We start from the raw sequence: 18828 nt of genomic DNA, 5'->3' as shown, positions 1-18828 counted from the left end.
TCCCCAACCTAGCCAGTTAGGAGATGGCCAGTTAGCATTTATATTCAGCAGCATTAACCAGTTAAGTGCCACTGAATATCAGTGAATGGCTAGTTTAGCAGGGTTTAATTGGGGAGGAGCTTCTCCTGCCCAATTAAACTTTTTTGAATATCGACCCCATAGTGTTAGTAATCTAGAACTCATAATCAATTTGCCACTCAATTTTATGTAGAAATATTTTACAGACAAACCTGTAACTGTGAAATCTTTGATCTGGCAATTGTCACAAACAAAGGCAAAAGTCTGCTCAAAGTAGCCAACTGAACTTGGAAAAAACACAATCTAAAATAGAAAATTATAAAAAATAGCATTTCAATATTTTATTATTTAGAGATCATTTTGTCATCAGTTTTGCATTGGTGCACATTATCAGTAGGGATTGCTCATATCTAGGGCTTCAGTTTGTAGGTTTTAACAGATAAAATAACCCAATATAAAAAATATTTTTTGCCTTTTCTGCACTGACACCAAAGTGACACAAACCTATAGATTTCAGGTTTATTAAAATGTTGATATACTGTCCTAGGGCTGAGGCCTTCAGAGCGGTTTACATAATAAATACAAAAAGTTAAAATAAAGCACAGAGAATAAAAGAGATGAGAATAAACAGAAGTAGATGATACAGAGAAAGAAGATGAAACTCCATTTAGTATAGGACAGGGAAGAGCGGTATTAAAATTTAAGCAAAGTGCTGATATATGCAAGTCCTGCGATATACACAACAGCTGACATCTAATGTGCCTTGATGCTCGGAATTAAAGTAGATTGGAAATCATAAATTGTTTATCACCTTAACATTTTATATGTTTTTGTAGTGATTACTCTGAGTTTATTATGAGGTTTTTGCCTATTTGTTATTCTACCAGGTCTTGGACAGCTAATAGGTCTGGAGCTGATATCTGTTAGTGGTGAGGAAAGCAGACCTGAACTTGGTGAGCTTGTGGATTTAGCAGCTGAGCACTTTGTGCGTTTTGATTCCTCAAATCTATTTGCCACATTAGAAAAGAAGCTGCTCATAAGGCATTCCACGCATGTAAATATTGGCTTAGCATCCATACCTAGTGGCATTTTATTGTACATTATTTTATAAATGTTCATTATCTTTTACATATGACACAAACTCTAAGGATTTTGTTTTTGAATTTTGTCATAGACAAGCAAGATGAAACAACCACAAAAGTGGGCTGATTCATCCATCAGTGTCAATGATAAAAGCCCCTTTTGAACATCTAAAGGACAATTCTATAAACTGGGTGCTCACATTTACACATGCATTATGTGCATAAATGTTTACAGTACTAGCAATTTTGTGCATATATGCAAACATACCCGCATAAGTGCTAACAGGGCATCTAAGTGTTATTCTGTCATTTCACACAACTTATATAGTGTGTATTTGCATGAGAAGCATACATATGGGCTGATCTACACCTACATGTGCAATCTACAGAACACTCATATTTTCAAAGCACTTAGCCTTCCAAAGTTCCATAGGTTTCTATGGAACTTTGGAAGGCTAAATGCTTTGAAAATATGCCAAGTTACGCATATCCCTGCCACATTTAGGCAACCACACTTAAGCCAGCTCTATGTTAGGCATGTGAATACTGGGTTATACTAGTATTCTATATTGGAACCAAGGCTCCTACTACACGGCCTAAGTGGAGGTACCCCCTTATAGAACTGCCCACCCCCCGTCTTTATGGGCACAAGGAAGTACTTGGACTAGAATCCCTTCCCATCTTCCCCTGGTGGAATGGGCTGACAGTGCAAGCAGTTCCTGGTGTTGAGAGCTGAAGTTTGACGTGCTCAGTGGGCAATTTAGGGAAAGTGGACACCAACTGAGGGTGTAATCCTCCTGGACTATTTGCAGAACCCAATAATCTGAAGTTACAAGAGGCCACCTTTCTTGGAAAAACTTTAGGCTCCATCCTACTGGTAGGTTATCTGGGACGGATACTTTCATCTCGGCTATGCTCTGCTGGAGCCAGTTAAAAGCTCATCCCTTGCTTAGATTGGGGAACCGGCTGGTCTTTTGATTCCACTGCTGCTAAGGGCAGGAATGCAGGGGCTGAGCCTGTTAGGAAGGAGTCGAAAGAGTGCCTTTGAGAGTAGTAGACACTCTTTCGACTCCCAACTGAAAACCTCCGTGATGTGGAGGATGCAGAAGGAGAAGGCTGAGACAGGGACTTGATGCTATCAGCTCTCTTTTTAACCTTGTTTCCACAAAGATTATCACCTTGGCACAGGTCATCCACCAACTTCTCCTGAACCACTGGCTCATGGTCCGAGACATGCAGCCAGGAGAGTCTGCACATGCTGATACCAACATCAAAAGTCTGAATGCCACCTCAAAAGGATGAAAAGTAGCCTGAGCCAAGTGTTTTCTGCAGTTCTTCTGTTTATTGGCCACCTGGCAAAGGTGTGTGGCCTTTTCCAGTGGGAGAGTGTCCGTAATCCTGAGCATAGTGCCCACCATGGATTTCCAGTACATGCTTGTGTAGAGCTGGATGCAGGAAATAAGCATTGAGCCCTGAAAACTTTCCTCCCAAAAGACTCCAGAGTACACGCGTCCCTGCCTGGGGGAGCTGAGGCAAGGGTCCTCGCACTGCTGGCTCTTTTGAGAGTAGATTCGAACAGCATGGAATGGGGTGGCAACTGTGGCTTTTTGAATCCAGAAGCCTTCTGGACTCTATTCATGGAGTCTGCCTTCTTAGGAACAACTTGCACTGAGAGGGGCCTTCTAATTCTTTATCTGTGCATCTTTCAGGATGTTGTGAATGAGCACTGTCACAGCTTCTTTCAGAGGAGAGTCTTAGTCAAGGACATCCAACACCTCGGACCTGGGCTCATCCTCCACCTCCAATTTAAATGGAATGGTCTCTGCCATTTCTCTCAAAAAAAACCTACAAAGCAGAGTTCCTCCAGGGGAGACTTTTTCCCCTCCTGTGGTGAGGAGAGGTCTAAGGCAGGCTAAGGGACCTTTCCAAGAAGTTCTCTGGCTCAGTCTCAGAACCGCAGCAGTGGTCCAACTCAAACTCTGCAAAATACTCCTCGTGAGTAGTCTGAGTGTGTGACTACCTCAGTTTACTGGATGGATGTCCAGGTTCTGGATGATTGTGCCAGGGTGCGGGCTTCTCCCAGAATCCAGGGTAGCTACCTACCCCAATGGACTGGAGGGAAGCATGACATTGGTCTGTGCCGGCTCCAATGCCCAGTGAGGCACCGGTATCGACGGGCACTTTACAGGCAGAGCAAAGGTCTCTAAGATGGACTGGAGTGACATTGTAGATGGCACAAGTGCCCTTGATGCCTCAGCTCCATGCTTCTCAAGGAAGCGCTCCAGCTCCTCTTGTAGTAAGATCTGGAGATGATTCTCGAGGACAGTCCTGGTAAAGGCAGGGTCGGTGCCAGTGTAGAGATAGCTTGCAGAGATGTTAGAGCTGTATCGGAGATGGGGTCCCGACTTCAGGGAGATGTGCGCATCCGCACCACTTTGACAGTGATATACAGAGTCGTAGGTTTTCCCTGTGCACTAAGAGATGGAAAATTGCTGCTGTGAAGTGTTCCTCAGCATATACTACTCCTACACAAAAGTGGAAAGCAACTTTAAAAACCTTTTTAATAAAAGAGAGATTTTAAACTAGTTCTTGAGAGTACTTTTCCATTTAGGTAATTTTAAAACAATACAGGAACGTAAGACCTTTGAAATAAGAATGATTGAATATTTTGACACCCAACAAACAGGACTTAATAAGGATCTGGGTTTTCTAACCCATTATAAACCATAAAGCTGTATTTCTCTGTTTATTACCCTCCTCTCACCTACCAACACCCATTCTGTTAGAATATCAATGAAATGCTTTGATGTCCCCATGCATACCCCCACCCTCCCACTCTGTCAGACTGTCAAAGTAATGCTTTGATGTTTCTCTCATATATACTATCTGCTACCACATTTGCTTATTTCCGATCTGAGGAAGAAGGGCAACCTTCGAAAGCTAATCAAGAAATGTATTAAGTTATGTCCAATAAAAAAGGTATCATCTTATTTTCTTTTCCATGTTTTATTTTGTTTGATTTCTATTGATAACCATTTTTTTCTAAAGGGAAATTGGAAAACATAACATGATAATCATTGTAACATACTATAAAGTACAAAAAATATTTTTAAAACACCCAATACCAACCTCTAGTAATGTAGCTTGACCAGGGTATAACTGAAACAGAGTAGGTCGAATTCCAAATGGACCTTGCTCGACAAATTTTGCATCTGTAACATTCTTAATGTAAGATAACAAAGAAATTAGAACACTCACCTTTATTATTAAAGTCTTCAAGCCCTTGAAATCTACTTTATGATTCACTGATCTAAGAACAAAAGAACTGCCAAATCTGATCAGAACAGTGGTCCATCTAACCCATCATCCTTTCTCCAATAGTAATAAGCAGTGGATACTTAGGGGAAGTGAAAAAGTATTATAATATGTACAGGTTTGAAGAGTGCTATTATACACTTCTCAAAGTTCTAGTGCTCAGTCTCCATCTGCTGGTAGGCATAACCCAAGCATCAGTGTCTGGAGGGCTGACAAGGAAAAAAACTAACAAATAAAAATTTCCTCTGTTTTAAAAAGTGAAATGACAAAAAAAAAAAAAAAAAACAACAACAACAACAGAGAGCGGTTAAGCCTCTTTTTAAGAATCAAGAAAGTTTTGTTTTGATTTCATTCAGCAAAGTGGAAAAAGTAAAACTAAGGGAATTTAGACTACTGCATGCAGGAAGGGCTGCACATGCTTAGAACATTACACTTAGTTCTGAGTTTTGGGAGAGTTGTCTCAGTGACTCAGTCCTGTTGTCAATGGAAAAATGTGCTTGCATTTAACACCTTTGCGTGAACATACGTAAGTTTCTCAGGCTAATTTATGTGCATACACATATTTTATAAAGCACGAATAAATGCAAACTCTTTCCCACCCACAACCCCCCTCAGAAATGCCTTCACTCAAACCATGTAAAGTTACACATTTAAGAGGACAATTTTATACTTCTTTTTGCATGTAAAACACTGAGTTGCGTGCATACAAAAGCCTTTTATTAGATCATGCCTGAAAGTACATGTGGTGAAAGTAAGTGCATATTTGTAGAGCAGACATGCTAAGGGAGGGAGTGTAGATACAGCAGGGGTGCACAACCTCAGTCCTCCAGTTCCACAACCCAGTCAGGTTTTCAAGATTTCCACAACAAACATACATGGATCTATTTGCATACAATGGAAGCAGTACATGCAAATCACTCTTATGTATATTCATTGTGGAAATTTTAAAAGCCCTTGAGGACTGTGATTGCCTACCCCTGGGATACAGCATGGGTGGGGAGTCATGATTTACACATATACTTTACATTACATGCTAACATTTACAGCTGCTCCCAAGCAGGTATTAATCTCTGCATCTTCAATATAGGTGCAATTTCTGCAAGAGTCTGTGACACTATTTTATGTATCAATAATTTTTATTGGAGAAGTCTGTTTCGGCCACTGAGGTTTCATTACATGAAGCTCAATGCCGTGAAGTATAACCCTGGCACATCAAATCACCTGAAGTCTCTATTATTTTATGAAGTCTCTTTTATTGAATGAATCACAGATAATTTACTCACAGATAGATGTTCAGAAATGTTGCTTCAGAATACAGAGACTTCTTAATCTGCAGGTTGTAGGAATCTGAGGAGAGGTAGTTGTATTGCAGGGGGGAGAAAGGGTAGTTGAGCAGATAGAAATAGTCCAAAGCTGGGTGACTGGAGTGTGGGATATCTCATTTGGAGGGAGATATTCTCAGGGTAAAAATCCAGGTTCTTTACAAGGAGTTCTCAACAAGACAGAGCTATCTGGCATAGGATGATGCAAGCTCCATGTCTCTGGCTAGATGGTATTGGAATGCCTCGTGGCTCAGAGGACAAAGGGGGGTTGGAGTTTTACACAGGCTCAGAGAGGAGCAGATAGAGGCCAATGGGAACAGAGCCTGCCATCAGGGAGCACGGGGTGGTCCTAGGGATAGGAGGGGAAGGTCATACCTGGCTGACCTCTCAGGGCAGAGATAGTAAGGCTGAACAAGAAGTGATAGCAGGAAGACAAAGGAGCCAAGCTTGGCAGAGAGAGAAAGGAGGTCTGGGCAGCCTCACAACCAGTGGTAACAATTCTTGCACAACCAAGCAAGTGTGGTTGCACTGCCTGTGAACTACATTAACCACAGTGCCTTGCTCATATATCTTTACAATGAGAGACTGCCCAGTGAAAGTCCTTAGAAATGAGAATAACAGCAAAGGCATTACACACACTTTAGGATCACGTTATGAACTAGTGCAAGGCTGTCGGGGGACAGAACAAAGTCACATAATAACATTTCTTTCTGGTACTTTATCAACTTGCTTAGTTAACAAGGGTTGCTACTGTAACGTAAACATAAAACTGCATTGCATGTCAAATAGCATCAAGAAGTTTGCTTTCCTTCACTACCGTCTTGTGTCGCAACATCTTTACTCTCCAATAACATTTTACACTTTCATCCCCCTCCCTCCCTCCCTCCCCTCCCACCCCAACCCCTCTCCCGGTCTCTATCACAGTCCTCTTGCTCTGTCGTCCTTGTTGCGGCGTCTGTGTCACATATTCATTATCTGGCCCCTGGCGTGGGGTGTTAGCGACTGCCAAAACAGGGTCCAACAATTCCAAAAGGTTTTTGTGATTAGCGGCTTTCGAGCTCTCAAGCTCGTTCTCTCAGTTCTTAGCAAATGGATCATCTGCCCTCTCCATTGAGGCACTGTGAGGCCTTCCACCGACAGCCATTCCACCGACAGCCATGCCAGCAAGATTGTTTTCTTCGCCACCATTATAGCTCGTGAGGCAAACGCTCGGCATCCCCTTGGTAGGGGCCCGGACAGCTGCAGGTTGTGACACTATTTTATAAGGACACGAATATTTTATGTGGCTTTATAAAATAGATACATTGTTTATTTATTTAGATTTTGCTCACACCTTTTTCAGTAGTAGCTCAAGGTGAGTTACATTCAGGTACACTAGATATTTCTCTGTCCCAGGAGGGCTCACAATCTAAGTTTGTACCTGAGGCAATGGAGGTTTAAGTGACTTGCCCAAGATCACAAGGAGCAGCAGTGGGATTTGAACCAGCCACCTCTGGATTGCAAGACTGGTGCTCTAACCACTAGGCCACTCCCTTGCCTAATTAATCTAGTCACCCTCTTATAAAATTAACTTTAATATAGATGCTTATAAAATTATGTGTGTACAGTCTATTTCCTCAAATAAAACACTGTTTTATACACAGAAATAGTATTTAAAATTGTCCTTCACATCTGCAAATTATCTTCCCTTGAAAACATGAATTTTTCCAGTCTTTCTTGTATATATCTGAACATTGTTTCTTCTTCTTTTCATTAATTCTATTTCTCCATTTTCCATTTACTTTTCATTCTCTGTCTCTATTCTTAAGTCTTTCATACCTTTCATTACCCCCTCTTCTTCAGTCTCTCATTCCTCCCACCACTTATCCTTCCAGCTCTGCCTCTCATTCCTGTCTTCCTCCTCTCCCTACAAGACTCTTTTGAGCTTTCCTTCTTCCTGCACACTGCTCTGGGCCACTACTGGAGTTGTCTCTCTCCTCCTTACTACTTACTTCATGTGGCTCTCTCCTGTTAATCATATACTCACGGCAACAGTGGCAGGCAAGAGCAGGACTAAGCAAGGTGGTACTATTTTATTTTATTTGAGGACATGTTTCACTAAACAGTTCGAGATGAGTTACAGTGTAAAAAGTAAACTTTGTAAGCAATCAAAATACCAAATTAACAAATAATAAAATATCATAGTCGAAAAAACAGATAATAAAATCAATAGACCTTAGGCAGGAGAGAGCAGTGCCAAGCTTTAGTGCTGGTAATACAGAATGTAAAGTTCCATCCAAACCAAGTCTTAGCAGAGGCAATAGTCACAGGTGGGAGGTAAGGATTAGTGGTAGACTGACAAGCTACAAAAAAGCAATCAGTTACAGGTTTCATGGCCATAAGCAAATGATGTGTTAGCTGTCACAATCACAGAATTGAGAGAAATTTGGGGACCTGATGACATTTTTTGTCCACATATCATCCTGTAGTAATGAATGCAATAAGGTAATTTGAGTTTTTAGAAGCATTTACACAGGGAGATTGCATAAACATGTAAAATGGAGATTTTAGAAAGGCCACTATTTACATATAGAGATCCACCCAATGCAGAGATTTGAAGGAAATGTGGCTTGGGCAGGCCAATCATCTATATGTGTATTCCTTATTTTAGATAGAGAATACATGTCTATGTAAAAATATTTCCCTGTCAGGTTTTGCACCAGCTCAGAGGCACACATAGATTTTTTAAAAGCGCTCACTTCAGCCAGGGCTTGACAAAAGAGGGTAAAGGGAATAATTCTCCCATTTACTTCCAACTGCAAAAAATAAAAATTACAGCCCTTTTAAACAGGGGCATTTGTATGCATAGGCTTGTAAAATGTGGTGGCTATACACATAAGTGCCATCAGTTTATACATGGAAGTTGCAAAATTGTTGCTTCTACATATACGTGCCAACACTTACACATTGAAAATGACATCTTGATGCTGCTCTCTTTATACATGTGTAAATCTGTAAAACATCTGTTCTTGTTGTGCATGCTGGCAAAATGCACATGCAGTCTTGCACTGCCTTATACAGTGGAGAAGTTTCAAGTTTATTAATAACTTACTATCCCACCTAACAGGAAGTACCATCTAGGCAGTACAGCCTAAAATTTATTTGAGTAGGATGGACAGACTGGACAATATACAATAGGGTTAAGGGAGAGAACTCCCATTAATGATAGAAAAGAGGGGGGAAAGGTAATAAAATTAGGTATTCTGCTCTTGTGTCAGGACTCCCAGGGATTCCACCTATTCCCCAAAAAAGGTACTAATAAAAGGAAATAATCATGGGATGTTGGAAAATGCACCTCGAAACAGGAATGTTTTAAGATCGGATCTGAATGCATCCAAGGAAGTGCATTAGAGTACATGAGCAGTACGCGGTGGTTGAGAAGCAACTTTATGTTAGGACATATAAATGGAGCACTTACAACTGGTACAACAATAAAATAGCATCAAAGACCAAGTATGAAAACTTTTATTTACAGTACTGTATGTAATGACAGAGCTATATATAGTATTTATACAACATTTACAAAACAAAAAATAAAAGTACAGTATTATAAAGTCTGAGTTCTAAACTAAATGTAGGCCTACTTAAAAAGTCAGTAATCTTTAGCTGTTTTAGGTTAGTGATACATTTTTTCCTTGCAAAACCTGTCATTCGTCTTAGGTGCATGGTTTCCAAAGGTTCTGCCTCATGTTCCTCCATAAATCTAATAACCTTATCATGAGCAGCGATTGCTTCAACAGGTGAAATTTTCACAGTTGGCACATCATCACCATCATCATCATCCTTATTGCCACTGACGGTGTTCTCTGGGATATCATGCTGTGGTTGAACAGCATATATAATAATGTCCTCCTCTGACAAATTCTGTATTGGGAAAGTGAATGATACATACCTGTAGCAGGTGTTCTCCGAGGACAGCAGGCTGATTGTTCTCACGACTGGGTGACGTCCGCGGCAGCCCCCACCAACCGGAAGAAGCTTCGCGGGAGGTCCGCACGCGGGGCACGCCCACCGCGCATGCGCGGCCGTCTTCCCGCTCATGCGTGACCGTTCCCGCCAGTTGAATGACAAGCAAGAAAACAACATGAAAACGCAACTCCAAAGGGGAGGAGGGAGGGTAGGTGAGAACAATCAGCCTGCTGTCCTCGGAGAACACCTGCTACAGGTATGTATCATTCACTTTCTCCGAGGACAAGCAGGCTGCTTGTTCTCATGACTGGGGTATCCCTAGCTCTCAGGCTCACTCAAAACAAGAACCCAGGTCAATTGAACCTCGCAACAGCGAGGGTACAACAGAAAATTGACCTACGAAGAACAACTAACTGAGAGTGCAGCCTGACCAGAATAAATTCGGGTCCTGGAGGGTGGAGTTGGATTTACACCCCAAACAGATTCTGCAGCACCGACTGCCCGAACCGACTGTCGCGTCGGGTATCCTGCTGGAGGCAGTAATGTGATGTGAATGTGTGGACAGATGACCACGTCGCAGCCTTGCAAATCTCTTCAATAGTGGCTGACTTCAAGTGGGCCACTGACGCTGCCATGGCTCTAACACTATGAGCCGTGACATGACCCTCAAGAGCCAGCCCAGCCTGGGCGTAAGTGAAGGAAATGCAATCTGCTAGCCAATTGGAGATGGTGCGTTTCCCAACAGCGACCCCTAGCCTGTTAGGGTCGAAAGAAACAAACAATTGGGCGGACTGTCTGTGGGGCTGTGTCCGCTCCAAGTAGAAGGCCAATGCTCTCTTGCAGTCCAATGTGTGCAACTGACGTTCAGCAGGGCGGGTATGCGGCCTGGGGAAGAATGTTGGCAAGACAATTGACTGGTTAAGATGGAACTCCGACACCACCTTCGGCAGGAACTTTGGGTGGGTGCGGAGCACTACTCTGTTGTGATGAAATTTGGTATATGGAGCATGAGCTACTAGGGCTTGAAGCTCACTGACCCTACGAGCTGAAGTAACTGCCACCAAGAAAATGACCTTCCAGGTCAAGTACTTCAGATGGCAGGTATTCAGTGGCTCAAAAGGAGGTTTCATCAGCTGGGTGAGGACGACGTTGAGATCCCATGACACTGTAGGAGGCTTGATAGGGGGCTTTGACAAAAGCAAGCCTCTCATGAATCGAACGACTAAAGGCTCTCCAGAGATGGCTTTACCTTCCACACGATAATGGTAAGCACTAATCGCACTAAGGTGATTCCTTACTGAGTTGGTCTTGAGGCCAGACTCTGATAAGTGCAGAAGGTATTCAAGCAGGTTCTGTGCAGGGCAAGAACGAGGTTCTAGGGCCTTGCTCTCACACCAGACGACAAACCTCCTCCACTTGAAAAAGTAACTCTTTTTAGTGGAATCCTTCCTAGAGGCAAGCAAGACACGGGAGACACCCTCAGACAGACCCAACGCAGTGAAGTCTACGCCCTCAACATCCAGGCCGTGAGAGCCAGGGACTGAAGGTTGGGGTGCAGCAACGCTCCGTCGTTCTGCGAGATGAGAGTCGGAAAACACTCCAATCTCCACGGTTCTTCTGAGGACAACTCCAGAAGAAGAGGGAACCAGATCTGACGGGGCCAAAAGGGCGCTATCAGAATCATGGTGCCGTGGTCTTGCTTGAGCTTCAGTAAGGTCTTCCCCACCAAAGGTATGGGAGGATAAGCATACAGGAGGCCGGTCCCCCAATGGAGGAGAAAGGCATCCGACGCCAGTCTGCCGTGTGCCTGTAGTCTGGAACAGAATAGAGGCAGCTTGTGGTTGGTCTGAGAGGCGAAAAGGTCCACCGAGGGGGTGCCCCACTCTCGGAAGATCTTGCGTACCACTCTGGAGTGAAGTGACCACTCGTGCGGTTGCATGACTCTGCTCAGTCTGTCGGCCAGACTGTTGTTTACACCTGCCAGGTATGTGGCTTGGAGGAGCATGCCGAACTGGCAAGCCCAACGCCACATGCCGACGGCTTCCTGACACAAGGGGCGAGATCCGGTGCCCCCCTGCTTGTTGGTGTAATACATTGCAACCTGATTGTCTGTCCAAATTTGAATAATTTGGTAGGACAGCCGATCTCTGAAAGCTCGGAGCTCCAGGAGGTTGATCTGCAGATCCTTTTCCTGGAGGGACCACAGACCCTGGGTGTGAAGCCCATCGACATGGGCTCCCCACCCCAGGCGAGATGCATCCGTCGTCAGCACTTTCGTGGGCTGCGGAATTTGGAATGGACGTCCCAGGGTCAAATTGGTCCGGATGGTCCACCAGAGCAGTGAAGTGCGGCAACTGGTGGAGAGGCGGATGACATCTTCTAGATTCCCTGTGGCCTGAAACCACTGGGAAGCTAGGGTCCACTGAGCAGATCTCATGTGAAGACGAGCCATGGGAGTCACATGAACTGTGGAGGCCATATGACCCAGAAGTCTCAACATCTGCCGAGCTGTGACCTGCTGAGACGCTCTGGTCTGCGAAGCCAGGAACAGGAGGTTGTTGGCCCTCGCTTCGGGAAGGAAGGCCTGAGCCGTCTGGGTATTCAGCAGAGCTCCTATGAATTCCAGAGACTGAGTTGGCTGGAGATGGGACTTTGGGTAATTTATCACAAACCCCAGCAGCTCCAGGAGTTGAATAGTGCACTGCATAGACCGGAGGGCTCCTGCCTCCGAGGTGTTCTTGACCAGCCAATCGTCGAGATATGGGAACACGTGCACTCCCAGCTTGCGTAGGTACGCTGCTACCACCACGAGGCACTTTGTAAACACTCGTGGGGCAGAGGCGAGCCCAAAGGGCAGCACACAATACTGAAAGTGCCGTGCGCCCAGGCGGAATCTGAGATACTGTCTGTGAGCTGGCAGTATCGGGATGTGAGTGTATGCATCCTTCAAATCCAGGGAACATAGCCAGTCGTTTTTCTGAATCATTGGCAGAAGGGTGCCCAAGGAAAGCATCCTGAACTTTTCTTTGACCAGGAATTTGTTCAGGCCTCTCAGGTCTAGGATGGGACGCATCCCCCCTGTTTTCTTTTCCACAAGGAAGTACCTGGAATAGAATCCCTGCCCTTCCTGCCCGGGTGGTACGGGCTCGACCGCACTGGCGCTGAGAAGGGCGGAGAGTTCCTCTGCAAGTACCTGCTTGTGATGGGAGCTGAAGGATTGAGCTCCCGGAGGACAATTTGGAGGCAGGGAGGCCAAATTCAGGGCATATCCGCACCGCACTATTTGGAGAACCCATTGGTCGGAGGTTATGAGAGGCCACCTTTGGTGAAAAAATTTTAACCTCCCTCCGACCGGCAGATCGTCCGGTACGGACACTTTGAGGGCGGCTATGTTCCCGTGGATCCAGTCAAAAGCCCGTCCCCGGCTTTTGCTGTGGAGGCGCAGGGGGCTGCTTAGGCGCACGCTGTTGACGAGAACAAGCGCGCTGGGGCTGTCCCTGTGCCTGGCGAGGCCTTCGGGCCGGCTGGGTGTACCTACGCTTTGCAAAACAATAGGGCACAGCCTGCCGGGCCCGGGAAAAACGTCCACCTGTTGAGGCGGATGCTGAAGGCGCCCGGTGGGAGAGCTTGTCGAGGGCGGTTTCCCGCTGATGCAGTTGGTCCACCAGCTGCTCGACCTTCTCACCAAAAATGTTATCCCCCCAGCAAGGGACATCGGCCAATCTCTGCTGGGTGTGGTTGTCCAGGTCAGAGGCACGCAGCCATGAGAGCCTGCGCATCACTATACCTTGGGCCGCAGCACGAGATGCCACGTCACAGGTGTCATAGATACCCCTGGACAGGAACTTTCTGCACGCCTTCAGCTGCCTGACCACCTCCTGATAAGGCCTGGACTGCTCCGGCGGGAGCTTATCGACCAGGTCCGCCAGTTGCTTCACATTGTTCCGCATGTGGATGCTCGTATAGAGCTGGTATGACTGGATGCGGGTCACGAGCATGGAGGATTGGTAGGCCTTCCTCCCAAACGAGTCCAGAGTGCGAGACTCCCGCCCCGGGGGCGCCGAGGCGGTATCCCTCGAACTCCGTGCCCTCTTGAGAGCAGAATCCACGACCGCTGAGTCATGGGGCAATTGTGGCCGCATTAACTCTGGGTCCGAGTGGATTCTGTACTGGGACTCTGCTTTCTTGGGAATGATGGGATTAGATAATGGTCGCATCCAGTTCCGAAGCAGTGTCTCTTTGAGGACATTGTGCAGCGGCACCGTGGAGGACTCTCTAGGTGGTGATGGATAGTCGAGGACCTCGAGCATCTCAGCCCTCGGCTCATCCACAGAGACCACGGGAAAGGGAATGCAAATAGACATATCCAGTACAAAAGAGGCAAAAGAGAGACTCTCAGGAGGCGAGAGTTTCCTCTCTGGTGAAGGCGTGGGGTCCGAGGGAAGACCCGCAGACTCCTCTGAGGAGAAATATCTGGGGTCTTCCTCTTCCCCCCACGAGGCCTCCTCCTCGGTATCGGACATAAGCTCATGTAGCTGAGTCCTGAACTGGGCCCGGCTCGACGTCGAGGCACCGAGGTCTCGGTGTCGTCGAGCGGTGGACTCCCGTGCCGGCGGGGACGAAGCTCCCTCCATCGACGGGGACTCCACCTGCGTGGCGGTCGAGACCGGCGCCGCAAGCGGCGTCGTCGTCGACGGCCTCGGCACCGGGCTAGAGCTCGCCGGCGCCACAGTCATCGGCGCCGAGGGCGCAAGCACCCCCGGCGCCGGCACAGCCTGGCGCATCAGCCCTTCCAGGATCCCCGGAAGGATGGCTCGGAGGTACTCGTCCAGGCCCGCTGTCGGGAAAGACGTGGGGGCCGGTAGAGGCGTCGGTGCCGGAAGCTGCTCGGGTCCAGGAGACTGCACCGAGGTGCTGGGACCCTGACGTGGCGGTACCTCCACCACCGAGGGGGACCTTTCCTCTCGACGCGGACGCTTCGGCGTCGACTCCTCCCCGGTACCGAGAGCCGGATGCATCGAGGGCGACCGGTGACGGTGCTTCTTAGCCTTCTTGCGGTGCCCGTCACCGGTGCCAGGTGGTATGGATGAGGAGGAGGTCGATCCCCCTCGGTCCCGAGGAACCGGGTCAGACAGGGTTCGGTCCCGAGGGCCACGGGCTGAGGGAGTGACTGGGGCCGACTGCCCACGCGGCCTCTCACCCCTACCCTCACCGGAGGACCGGCGGGCCGACGGGACCTGTTCTCCTGGGGTCGATGCCATCGGTGCCGATTTCTCGGGCATCGATACCGGTACCGAAGGGCCGTGCGTCGATACCGATGCCGTCGAGGTCGACGTCGAGGGGCCGGCGCAAGTTCCAAAAAGACGGTCCCGCAGAACTTGCCTCGCAACCTGAGTCCGTTTCCGGAGACCGAGACACAGAGAACACGACTTGATATTGTGCTCCGGCCCGAGGCACTGGAGGCACCAAGCGTGGGTGTCGGTCTGCGAGATCGGCCGGCCGCACCGACCACACTTCTTAAATCCACTCGGGACCTTCGAGGACATCGACGGAAAAATCGCGTCGGCGAAGTTAAAGTCGTCGATGGTGGCGGAAATCACACCTCGAAAAAATTAACCGATCGCGCGGCCACAAGGCCGCAACGCAACGCCCTCGCTAGAAAAACGAGGGAAAAAGGAGCGCGTGCTCTCTCTTTTTTTTTTTTTTTTGGAAAAGAAAAACTGGAGCGCGCGGCAACAGAATTTAAACAAAAAATAAACAAAATCGCGTAAACGCGACGGTCTTTCCGGGGCTGCTAAGAGAGAGCGGCGACGGCACGACTCTCTCCAGGCGCGGAAAAGAAAAGACTGGCGGGAACGGTCACGCATGAGCGGGAAGACGGCCGCGCATGCGCGGTGGGCGTGCCCCGCGTGCGGACCGCCCGCGAAGCTTCTTCACCCAGTTGTGAGAACAAGCAGCCTGCTTGTCCTCGGAGAACACCTGTATCATTATTTTTGTCCCACTCTAACCAGACACTAATAATTTCTGCAGAAGTTTCTATATCAAAGCTCTTTAACATATTGTAGATTTAGGCAGCTTTTTGTTCATTTGTCTGGCTTAACGTGTTGATGATATCTTTTTCAGTAAAGCCTACAAAGTCAGACTCGCTCCCAGAGACAGTGGAAGAACTGCTTTCGGCAAAAGGAATCACCCAGGCCTCTCATCCAACAGTTTTCAGTGGATGGTTGTTTTACATCATCCCATGACTTCTTAATGATATAAATAATTTCTTTCAGATTTAACTTTAAATTCAGGAATGTTAGGATTTTCTGATGAAACAAGGGCAGAAACGACCTCTTGTCTGTAATTGTGTCTGAAGTACTTGATTATGCTTTGGTCTAGTGGATGGATTTTGGATGTGGTGTTCAAGGGAAGGAAAAGAAATCAAATTTTCCTGTTTCTAGAGATCAAAGACTCCGTTGGAGGGTGTGTGGGACAGTTATCGAGCAACAGGCAATTTTGATTTATTTAGGTGACTGAAGCATTGTGGATTTTCAAAACAGCCAACCAGCAGCGGGAGTAGGCTGTGACTGCAAGTTTTATTTGTGCAGAAAAGCAGAGTGACACAATCTTTAATTTTCTTATAGCCAGCTGTTTTACAGGGCTCATGTTTAAACACAATGTTTTATTTGGTAATGGTTTTGTGAACAAGGCCGTTTCATCACAATTATACACTTACTCTTCTATATAGCTTCCATTTTCAAGGACAGCCTTTAACTTGCTGGGGAACACACTGGTGGCAGCTTTGTCTGTTGATTAGTTTTCCCTTGAAATCAACACTTGTGAAATTTCATGGCGTTTCTTGAACTATTTATGTACCCTCTACTAGCAGAAAATTAATGCCCGATCAAATGTCCAAATTTTTCAGCTTATGCTTGGAGTACTGGGCCACTGAGAGGTGTTCCTTTATCTCACTCATCTGCAACCCTCGTGCGCAGCGCTTTATCAAGCTCGGGTTTGTCTGCATAACACACACGCTTTCATTTGAGTCCTTGTGAATTGTCAATGTTTTTAATGAAGTCACATAGTTTAGCTTAATTTCCAAGCCAACCTCTGAGTGTTGATTCAGAGGTCGTTTGAAATTTTAGCTTGTGACTCTCCTTTGTGTACTCTATCTACAGCCAATAGTTTTCCCTCGACTGAGTAGCAGCGCTTTCACTTATTTCCATCCATCTCAAATTTAAAATATGCAGAATTAGGCAGAAATACGACTCTATTCTGTCATGCTTGGACTGGAAAGGAAGTTCATTCTTGCTACAGCCAGGTCATTTTTGGTCCAGCTTACCATGTGTTATTGAGTACCTTACATCAATATAATGATTTTGGGAGGAAGGTTATTATCACACAAAAAGCGATCATGCTCATTAATGATGCGTGTATAATCAGTGTTCTACTGTACCTATTTTACAGAAGGCTCTAAGTTTGTAAAATATAGGAGGAATTGAGCATATCTGACCTGGGCATCTCAATTCCTGTTTCTACAACCTATCTAAATTAAAGGCCTAATATCTTTTTTCTGGATTTTTCCTTTAAGTGAAAATTATTGTTCTGAGAACATCTAATGCAAAAAATGTAGCATGCAGCTTAAATACTTGGTTTTAATTGATGAGTATTTCCAGGTAAAACTTAATCCTTCCATTTAATCATTCACAGACATAATTGCTCTCTTACCCTGAAGTTAGTTGCTGGCCATTTATTCTTGGGCATTATACAGAATTTTCCACAGCTCAATCCTTCATTTATGCCCGCAATTTGTAACACTTTTACTCCACCTATTAGGCAAGCACCACAGTCTACAGTAGGAGGTACTGAAAGAAAAAGTAAGAAGTTTTTAACTGACATACTGATGTTCTAAAATTCCAAACATACATACTGATAAATCTGAACATATATAACTGACGGAAAAAACTAAGGGAGCGAAGTTACCAACATAAACTACCATTAACATGTGTTATTAAGCAAAGTTACTCACCAAGTGCTCTCCAAGGACAGCAAAGCATGTATTTTCACATATGGGTGATATCATCCAAATGCATTCTATCACTTTAAGAAGCCTTTGGCAGCATTGCACCACAAATGTATGAGTGCCTTCCTGCCTGACATAAGTGCGCAGGACCAGCAGAACAAAATCAAAGCTAAAAAGGCTACAACTCCTAGGGGAGGTGGGAGGGGATGTGAATACATGTGTTGCTGTCCTCGCAAGAGGTGAGTAACTTTACTTTCTCCGAGGACAAATAGGACATTGTATCTCACATATGGGAATCCCTAGATATCAGGCTCACTGAAAACAGCAAACCAAGAACAATAGGGGCTTGCAATGGCAAGACCAACCAGAAACCAATCAATCTTAACTTATATACAGTCTTGTTGTGAGGGTGCAGCCTGGAACAGAATAGAAATGGGCCTAGGAAGGTGGAGTTGGATTCTAGACACCAATCAAATTCTGAAGAACTGTCTGACCAAACAAATGTTGCTTTGGATATTCTGTTCAGGCATGGACCAAAGACCATGTTGCAGTTTTGCAAATCTATTCAGAGGAGGCTGACCTCAAGTGGGCTACCGACTCAGCCATGCTCTAACATTGTGAGCTGTGACATGATCCTCCAGAGTCAGTCCAGCATGGCTTAAGTGAAAGAGATGCAGTCTGCTGGCCAACTAGATAAAGTGCACTTACCGATGGCTGCCACCATCCTTTTTGGATCAAAAGAAACAAAAAGCTGGTTGCACTCTCTATGGGCTTAAGCCTGCTCCAGAAAGAAGGCTAAGGCTAGCTTGTAGTCCAAGGTGTGCAATGTGCTTTCACCAGGGTCAGCATGAGGATTTGGGAAGAATGTTAGAAGGACAATTGCTGGTTAAGATGGAACTCGTACACCACCTTAGGAAGGAACTTAAGATATGTGTGGAGAGCTATGTTCTTATGGTGAAACTTCGTGTAAGGCGAATCAGCAACAGGGGTCTGCAGCTCACTGACTTTGTGAACTGAAATGACAGCCACCAAAAACAGGACCTCCTTGGTCAGGTACTTCAAATGACAGGAATCAAGTGGCTCAAAAGGAGCTTTCATTAGATGGGCGAGGACAACATTGAGGTCCCATGACATAGCT

General features: G+C 45.9%; 1 protein-coding gene across 1 annotated transcript in view; it reads right to left on the bottom strand.

The window, feature by feature from the left end:
• The window catches only part of DLEC1 (DLEC1 cilia and flagella associated protein), a 363928-nt gene that overhangs the window by 221106 nt on the left and 123994 nt on the right, over positions 1 to 18828 (bottom strand). The window contains exons 11-13 of the mRNA XM_030197931.1: positions 17396 to 17532; positions 4230 to 4322; positions 231 to 321 (exon numbers count right to left, since the gene is read on the bottom strand). Of these exons, the coding sequence (XP_030053791.1) occupies positions 231 to 321; positions 4230 to 4322; positions 17396 to 17532 (321 nt within the window). The remainder of the gene's footprint in view (positions 1 to 230; positions 322 to 4229; positions 4323 to 17395; positions 17533 to 18828) is intronic.

The sequence above is a fragment of the Microcaecilia unicolor genome, chromosome 1, assembly GCF_901765095.1.
Source record: "Microcaecilia unicolor chromosome 1, aMicUni1.1, whole genome shotgun sequence".
Lineage (NCBI taxonomy): Eukaryota > Metazoa > Chordata > Amphibia > Gymnophiona > Siphonopidae > Microcaecilia > Microcaecilia unicolor.
Note: the sequence above shows the minus strand (reverse complement) of the source record. Positions and strands in the feature narration are given on the sequence as shown.